Source organism: Alosa pseudoharengus, unplaced genomic scaffold (assembly GCF_046254945.1).
Source record: "Alosa pseudoharengus isolate Yale_2024_CS ecotype anadromous, Long Island Sound unplaced genomic scaffold, YU_APseudo_1.1 YU_APseudo_1.1_scf_22, whole genome shotgun sequence".
Lineage (NCBI taxonomy): Eukaryota > Metazoa > Chordata > Actinopteri > Clupeiformes > Clupeidae > Alosa > Alosa pseudoharengus.
In genome coordinates, this window is record NW_027468680.1 from 31,311,532 (window position 1) to 31,321,081 (window position 9,550).

Genomic DNA, 9,550 nt, shown 5'->3' on the forward strand with positions numbered 1-9,550 from the left:
ATGTACAATATATACAATATAGCCATACTATTTATTTGTGAGAGCCTTAAATTAGACTTGTGTGGCCAGCACAAGTCTTCAAAATAGAATGGAGCCAATAGAATGGACAAATAGAATACCCTATTAGTCCAGGGCCAAATGGCCTAGTTTTTGAGATACCTCCACCCAATCATGTTTTTTTTATATCTTTGATATGTCTAGTTTATGAAATGGATTGTTGTATAAAAATATTTGACTGCACAACTAGTTTTTTGGATGGTATTTGAATCCTCCCCAAAACCGGCTCTTGTGAAAATTTTGGATTCTGCAAGAAGGACATTATTTGCTTTGTCACATATATCTTTGGAAGTAATGATCAGAAACTCACCAAATTTGGACTGTATGTTCCCAGGTAGTTGGCCTATACAATGAAGTGATAAATTAACCATTTTTATTTAACACACACACACACACACACACACACACACACACACACAAATCACAAAGGGGGTCTGATCAGATTTAGAATCGTAGAGGCCTCAGATTTGGTGGCCATTTATAAAAAAAATATCTGACAAATATGGGTTTGACAGAAACTAACAACTATACAGTTAAATATTATACCATAAATCAATGTCATTTTTCACACACTCATGAACATAGCCCTTACATATATAAATAATTTAAAAATATATATAAATTTTGGCTCCTGCAATACCAAATTGTATCATATGCAAGGTCATTAGTGTGACATTTTTATCCAAAGTGACAAAAAAGGGAACAATAAAGGTACAGTGCGACTACTTAGTGCAGCAATAAGAATTACTCGCATAGAATGGGATGACCGTTCAAGCAAAGTTAAGTCAAGGAAAGGAGAAGAGACATAGTCTAGTGGTAAGTGCTAAATTAAGCATGCCCAATTGTTTGTAGTGCTAGCAGAGGAGGTACCCTCGAAAGAGTTGGGTCTTCAGGAGGTTATTGAAGATAGTGCAGCACCCACCTAGGTGATGCACGGCAGCCATTATGCCAGAACGCTCACCACACACCAGCTTGAGGTGGAGAGTGAGGGAGTGTATGAGCCAATTACAGTGGGGGGTGATTAGGGGGCCAGATTGAATGAGCCAGGTTGGTAATTTAGCCAGGACACCCGGGAATCCCCTACTCTGCGATAAGTGCCACTGGATCTTTAATGACCACAGTGAGTCAGGACCTCGGTTTAACGTCTCATCCGAAGGACCGCATCTCTAACTGTACAGTGTCCCCGTCACTGCACTGGGGCGTTGGGATTGATCTTTTTGGCCAGAGGGAAGAGTGCCACCTACTGACCACCCACCAACACCACTTCCAGCAGCAACCTAGTTTTCCAAGGAGGTCTCCCATCCAAGTACTAACCAGGCCCACACCTGCTTAGCTTCAGTAATATCAGCTAAGACAAGGTATCCGTTGGTCTGGCTGCGGGAACATTTAACAAATGTCCTGTGAGGTAGGATTCAAACCAGTAAAGTGTTGAGCCAGAGCTGCCCATGTTTGAGAGTATGGAGAGAAGGAATACAGTGGCTAACCGTACCATAGGCTTCTGATAAGTCAAGCAGGATGAGGACTGAGCACTGATCTGTTGCTCTGGCTTCTTTTAAGGCTTCTGTCACAGAATACACAATGGCTAGCAGAACTAAGGGCTGAACACAGCCACCTCCCTGAAGACCCAGTGACCATCAAAGTGCATGAAGAACTGGACAGCACCTGGACTAGACATGGTCCATAGCTACTAGAGAGTAACCTCCCTACATGAGCGTCTGGCCACACATATGAACCAAATACTGAGTGATAGAACCCACCCTGGATGGCTGACTGAAGGGTAAACAGTCCTGATCCTGAATGACCCCCAGAAGTGGGCAACCCCATCCAACTACATACCAATAACATGCCTCTGTACAATGTGGAGGCTCCTCTCAGGCATCATAGTGGATGTGTGGTAGACTACCCGAGTGGTGAAGGAGAAATCAGGCAGAGACATCAGGTTAAAGGTCTCTTATGGCTAGGCTACATACCAGTATATAAAGCAGACCTGACCGCAGGACTCACACCAGCCCCTTACCGTGCGTCACAAAACTTTGAACCCTGCATAGAGAAAAGCCGGCGTTCAAATGGCCAATTAACGAATTACTTCCGCCGACACCTGTGAAGTCTAAACACCCACACCGCCCCTACCTGGCGGACATCTAAAGCAAACGTCATGACATTAAAAATTACCATAGCACACCCCCAAAAACACACATGATCAAATATTAAAGCAACACCAAATCATTTTTGTATCTTAAAATAATGTTTCCAAAGTTGTTTCCGTGGTTCATCAACTCGTAACAGGGTGAACGGCACTTCTGCATTCGCTTCGCGGCCCTCTATCTGCTATAAGCGCACTATGTAAGTTTGCCAGATCGGGTAGCGGATCTGTAGTTCGATGGAATGAGACATAAGAAACTATAAATTTGACTTGCATGATGTTCCAATACATCGTAATTTCATAAAATCATGCAACATATTCTACCTTGTCTATGGACATCGTTATTTGCAAAGCAGTTGCTGGATAAACAAATAGCGTGCGTGCAACAGAGGAAAAGTTCTTTGGTGTTGCTTTAAGCAATGCTCCTCGCGCGCAAAGGAACGCACCCAACACATTGAACACGCACAAATAATAAATTCATGAAATTGACATAACATACATCATTAATTAAATAATAATGAAAGAACCATAGTGCGATGTGCTGCTGAGGCGGCACATCATCACAGGATATGATGAGTGGGCACATCAGACAATACATGAGTAGAGCACAGAAAGGGATTGGCAATAACACCATAGGAGCCAAGCAACAGCTACTGGTGGATAAAGCGGTCTCCAGAGACTGCCAGGGTAGACAGACCAACCTGTGCACTGCCTGGATTGACTACAAGAAAGCCTGACTCAATACCGCACACATGGATCCTGGAATGCTTGGAACTCTACAACATCAAAATGACAAGAGCCTTAATCAAGAACTCCATGGTGCTGTGGAAGACAACCCAAGGCCAACTCTTGAGTCCATTGCAAGGTCACCATCAAGTGTGATATATACCAAGGGGATGCTCTGTCACCACTACTATTCTGCATAGGCCTAAACCCCCTGAGCCAGATCATTGACAAGAGTGGCTATGGCTACAAACTGCAGAATGGAACCACAGGATCTACAGTAGTGACATCAGAATGACATTCAGGCTAGACAAGTGTGGCAGGATGGTAACAAAGAGAGGTGGTCAGAACAGAGGGGATAACACTACCAGAGGGCAACCTAGCAAATGTGGGGGACAGCTACAAATACCTTGGAATGCCACAGGCCAATGGGAACCAAGTGGACTTAGCAAGGAAAGGTGCTTCTGCCAAGTATGTACAGAGGGTGAGATAGGTCCTGAATAGCCAGCTGAATGGGAAGAACAAGATGCAGGCCATCAACAGAAACACCTTACCTGTCATCAGGTACCCTGCAGGCATAATAACCTGGCCAAAGGAAGAGATAGATGCCATTGACATCACAACAAGAAAGCTCTTCACAATGCATGGAGGGTTTCACCCCAAGTCCAGCGTCCTGAGGCTGTACACTAAGAGGACTAATGGGGCCCGAGGACTAGTGAGTGTCCAGGATGAAACAACTAAGATACACCAATACATCCAGAAGATGGCCCCATGTGATTGGATACTTAGTGAATACTTCAGGCAACAAACACCTGAAAAAGAGGAGTGTGAGGAGGAACCATCATGCAAAGACTCAACCCTGTATGGTATGTACCACCAACAGATGGTAGGTAACTGACATTGAGAAATCCTACCAGTGGCTCCATACCGCTGGACTGACAGACAGCAAAGAGGCACTGATCATGGCAGCGCAAGAGCATGCCCTGAGTACAAGATAAATAGAGGCTGGGGTCTACCATGCAAGGCAAGATCAAAGGTGCACACTGTGTAAGGAAGCCCCTGAGACAGTCCAACACATAACAGCATGATGCAAGATGCTGGCAGGCAAGGCATACATGGAGCGCCATAATCAGATGGCTGGGATAGTATATAGGAACATCTGGTTTAAGTATGGGCTGCAGTCAAAATGGGATACACCTCCAAAGGTGGTCAAGAATGACCAAGCCAAGATACTGTGGGACTTGAAGATATTACCTTGAATTTCCCCTTGGGGATCAATAAAGTATCTATCTATCCATCTATCCATCTATCCATCCATCCATCCATCCATCCATCCATCCACTACCTTTGAATGAAATCTATAGTATCTCCTTCCCATTTTGAATTTGCACTTTTTTTATCCTGTTCTGCATTGTCTTGTGTATTCTGTCATTGTTCTTCAATGTTACATTAGAAATGAACAAGCTGTTTTATTGCTCAATTTTGTTTTGTTTTGAAAGCAATTTAAAATAAACATGGTTATGTCATATTTCGTATTACCTTTTCAATGTCCGCCTACATTCCATGTATGTTGAAGGGTATGTTTTTGCTACATACTCATAAAAAATAGTTAATTTATCACTTCATTTTATGGGCCAACTACCTGGGAACATGCAGTCCAAATTTGGTGAGTTTCTGATCATTACTTCCAAAGATATATGTGACAAAGCAAATAATGCCCTTCTTGCAGAATCCGAAATTTTATCAAGATCCGGTTTTGGGGAGGATTCAAATACCATCCAAAAAACTAGTTGTGCAGTAAAATATTTTTATACAACAATCCATTTCATAAACTAGACATATCAAAGATATAAAAAAACATGATTGGGTGGAGGTATCTCAAAAACTAGGCCATTTGGCCCTGGACTAATAGGGTATTCTATTTGTCCATTCTATTGGCTCCATTCTATTTTGAAGACTTGTGCTGGCCACACAAGTCTAATTTAAGGCTCTCACAAATAAATAGTATGGCTATATTGTATATATTGTACATTTTCTGAATCATCAGAGTGCCTTGAGTATTGAAGTTGTTGAGTTTTGTGTCCCTGGTGTTCTTTCAAGCCACAGGGATAAAAGCATACAGTTTAGGCGGAAATTGTCAGAAAATGTGTGTTATTTCTGGTTTAAAGAGGTCATGTGACGTCTGTGTTTGTCAGACAGATTCAGCACTGGGCTTAAATGAAAGCCTAAAAGGTCCCGTTTCCAATGATACCAAGCACCATATTATAGAATATTGACAATATCCCTACCATGAGCATAAACAAGATATACACCACATTTAAAAAAACAGAATTTATCTTAGGTTAGTAACTTCATGAGCTGAAAAAAGTGATTTTGCTACCACCCCTGCACTGCTATCGTGATTTTTCTAGTACTAGGGGTGTATACCTTGCCAAAAATCACTATGAGACTTAGTCCCCCCAGATGATACTGATGGCCCAAATTTGGGGCCCTGGCTCATGGACTATATGACCATGCAGGATCATCCAGTCCAAATGTGACAATTTTGCTACAAACTATTCCTATTGATGTACCAGCATGCAAAATTTGAGCCTCCTACATGGTTTAGTTCTTGTGCTTTGGGCTTGTGAACTTTGACAAAAAAAGAGGCCTAACAAAATCGACTCCCCCCTCCCCCTGTAAAACTGGCTGTATCTTGGAAAGTATTGATCTTACATAAAAGTAATTTTACAGTGTCTCTCCTGGGTAACATAGGTACACCTGGTAATTTTTTCAGAATTATTTGAGACCTAAGTGCGTGGGTCCTGGTTGAATTGACTTGGAATGACCCTCTGTCTCCTCTCCCTCCTTTCCTCTTTTACTTTTTCCCTCTCTCTGGCCCCCCTCTCACATTGCTAATGTCTCTCTCTCTCTTTCTCTCTCTCTCTCTCTCTCTCTCTCTCTCTGTCTCTCTCTCTCTCTTTCTCTTTCTCTCTGCCTCTTTCTCTCTCTCAATTACATTTTTCAATTCAATTCAAAAAAGCTTTATTGGCATGAACGTTTTAGGAACATTATTGCCAAATCTCAATTACATGTACATGTAAGAGGTTAAAAAAATCAATAAATATACAGTAAGAGGACATAAAAGTAGACATAGAAGACAAAAAAGTAAAATGACAATTCTGATAATAAAAACAAATATACAACATTGTTGGTGGTTGTGGCCTCACCGGCTGTCCCTCAGGTTGTGGCAAGCTGCTACAAATTTTGCAGCCAGAATGGCCACATCCTCATTCTCTCTGAGGATGTAAGGCAATTTTGCCTTATTTGTCCAGGTTTGAAACTCAGGCAGGGTTGAATTTAATTTATTGAATGATATAATATCTGTATCCATATAATATCCGGGGTTACTCATTTTAATGTGTCGCTAGAATGTAAGGGCTCTTTTTCGAATGTTGATAATAAGGGGGTATTGGCCTAATTCTGCCCTGCATGCATTGTGCATCTGCATCTACATCTACATCTACATCTACATCCACATCCACATCCACATCCACATCCACATACACATACACATACACATACACATACACATACACATACACATACACATACACATACACATACACATACACATACACATACACATACACATACACATACACATACACATACACATACACATACACACACACACAGTACATAATGCAGTCTGTTGTTCCTTTTCTGTACATAATACAGTCTGTTGTTCCTTTTCGGTAATGCAGTCTGTTGTTCCTTTTCTGTACATAATACAGTCTGTTGTTCCTTTTCTCCAGCGCGTTGCACTGAGCCCCCGGTCACTGGACCCTGTAGGGCAAGCTTCAGCAAGTGGTTCTACGACCCTTATAGCCAGTCCTGCTCTCGCTTCAACTACGGTGGCTGTAGTGGAAACGACAACCAGTTTGAAAAAGAGGAGGTCTGCATGAAAGCCTGTCAAGGAGTAACTGGTGAGAGTAACTAGCGTTTCATGATTATAAGATAACACGGTTTTAGCAGTAGGCCTATGCTACAATTCTCCCCCTTTTGCTATCATTGTAAAATTTATTTTGATGGTATATGGACACATGAAAGACAAGATGACAAGATACCGGCTATTCCCACTAGCTATCCTGATGTCCTACATGTATATGTCTGTGAGTCTCAGAATGGACCACAGTGTAAAAACATTAGTAAAACGTTCTCTACAGGCTTTCGCCATCCATATTGCCAAAAGACACCAATTTGTATGACATTTGTCCCCATTGTGCTGTTGGTAGTGTGTGTAGGGTTTTAGTTGCTTTTAGACCACAGCTCTCTCTACTGCTACATACTTCACACGAGACTCCAGAGACAGAATCTAGTCACCATGGAAAAGAGGTTGCATTTGCTAAATGGCATTTTTGTCTGTTTTGTTCTAACCTGAACAGACAGGGATGTGTTTGAACGAAAGGGGCAATTCCAACCCCTGGAAGGTGACAGTGATAAAGGTATTTTTTTTCTCTATCTTGCACCACTTTTCCTTATTTTATGGCATGTTATGTCATATTAGTACCATAAGAAAAAAGGAAGAAAGCGCTCGCTCTGTTTCTAGATGCAGTACACATTTTGCCAATGTTTTGGCTGTGCTCCCCAAGCGCCGCTGTTGTTGCAGGCAGCTCACTGCGCCGGGATTAGTGTGTGCTTCACCTCACTGTGTGTCCACTGTGTGCTGAGTGTGTTTCACTAATTCACGGATTGGGATAAATGCAGAGACCAAATTTCCCTCACAGTATCAAAAGAGTATATATACTTACTTTTGCCATGCCATATTAAAGCACGTCATACTAAATATTAGCATTGTTGCTACAACAAACTATACCATGCCATACCTTACATTATTACTGGTGCTCCATGTCATTATATAACAAAACATACCAAACTACACCATTTAGAAGCGCCCCATTCCACCCCATGCCATCGTAGTACCTAACTGCTGTTGTGGTCTCTACTCAGGCCCCATGATTATTGCTGTCCTGCTGGGTGTGGCCATCCTGGTCCTGCTGATCGTGTTGGGCTACTGCTTCCTGAAGGGCAAGAAAAAGGACCAGTCACACCACCAGCGAGTGGGGGTCAACGGTACACATGGCACCGCGGAGTACACCGAGAAGCTTGTCTACAACAGCACCACCAAGCCCATCTGATGGGGTTGGTCAACATCAGCACCACTACCTGATGACCTACCTGATGCCACCACTGCCTTTCAATTTCCCTCTCTTACGTGTGTGGACATTAGGAAGGCTAGGAGGTAGCTTTCTGTACACAAACTCTAGCTATATATATGTAAGTGTTTTTTAACACAGGTTTGTCCACAGTGTGTCCCGGTGCTTTGGATGGGTGGTGAAGGGACAGTGGGTGCAACCGAAACTGTGAGGCTTTTTTTTTTCTTTTTTTTTAGAAGAGCAGCACTGTGGTCTGATTTGTTATGCTATAACAAATGTGCTATGTGAATATTTTTAGGGTTAACATGAACTTTATTTCCTACCAAATGTAAGCATACCGGTAATTATTTTAAGTGAAGAGAGCAATCTTAAGAAGCTTCATGATTCCTTATTTTCACAAGAAATGTTTTTAATCGTCATGTCTGTATGTTTAATCAGGTTGTTGTACAGCAACTCTGTTCTCAGGGTACCAGTGGTCTGTGGTTAAACGATATACATGGCTATGGTGTTACTTTTAAAGCCCCTTCACACCTATAAAAAATATTCACCACTGTATCGACAGCTGTCTAGTTCTTGCATAACAAATGTATCTCTTTCTGACAGAAGAGATTTTTGTACATAAATACAAATGTTGTGTAGTACAGTAATGCTATAGTATTAATTTCTATGATTTGCTCAATGTAAGAACAACATACATGTCTGGAACATATATTTTATTTCTCAGTCGTATGTGTATAGAAGGAATATGTTACTTCCCTTCCCTTCTCCCACCTGAGCCTCTTTCTGCATTTGTACATAGTTTTAAAATATCCTAGAAGTGACTTCCTGACAAGAACTGTTGCATCACCTTACTTCAAGAACTGAAATAAAATCTGAATGATAAAAAATGACTGTGTGGAGTTTGTATAGATGAGGTAAACCATCTTGGTGATGGTTCACCTCATGCAGCTCGGTGATGGTTCACCTCATTCATCTTTTGCGTGCCTGGACTTATTTTGATCTAGTTGAGGTTTGGTGGACATAGCGAAAGATGGGAGATGACTCAACTCATCTTTCATCACATCTTCAAGGTCAATGCTTTTAGAAAATATATTGTGCAATTGGTTAAATCAATTTTCCCTCCATGAGATGCAAAAAATAAGTCATACACTCGATTTTACCTACACCATCTTATGCATGTGCAACAAAGTAAATAGGAGGATGAAACTTATCTCAAGACATGTTAAATATGCTTTCAGAAATAACGTTTAGGTGGTTAAATCAGCTTTAGCTAAATGAAAGGATATTAGCCATACACCCAATTTACCTATATCCAATGTGTTATGCATGGGCAGCAAAGGCATGAGGAGGGTGGGAAATGCATCTTAGTTCAAATCCTGGGGCTGGGGGTATATGCTTTTAGACTATATGTGGTTTAGGTGGTTTAATT

General features: G+C 41.6%; 1 protein-coding gene across 1 annotated transcript in view; it reads left to right on the forward strand.

Annotated features, from left to right (window-relative positions):
• The window catches only part of spint1a (serine peptidase inhibitor, Kunitz type 1 a), a 34,720-nt gene extending 25,945 nt beyond the window's left edge, over positions 1-8,775 (forward strand). The window contains exons 9-11 of the mRNA XM_076299717.1: positions 6,721-6,891; positions 7,351-7,410; positions 7,916-8,775. Coding sequence (XP_076155832.1) covers positions 6,721-6,891; positions 7,351-7,410; positions 7,916-8,103 — 419 coding nt within the window. The 3' untranslated portion in view covers positions 8,104-8,775. The remainder of the gene's footprint in view (positions 1-6,720; positions 6,892-7,350; positions 7,411-7,915) is intronic.
• The last annotated feature ends 775 nt before the right edge of the window (positions 8,776-9,550 follow it).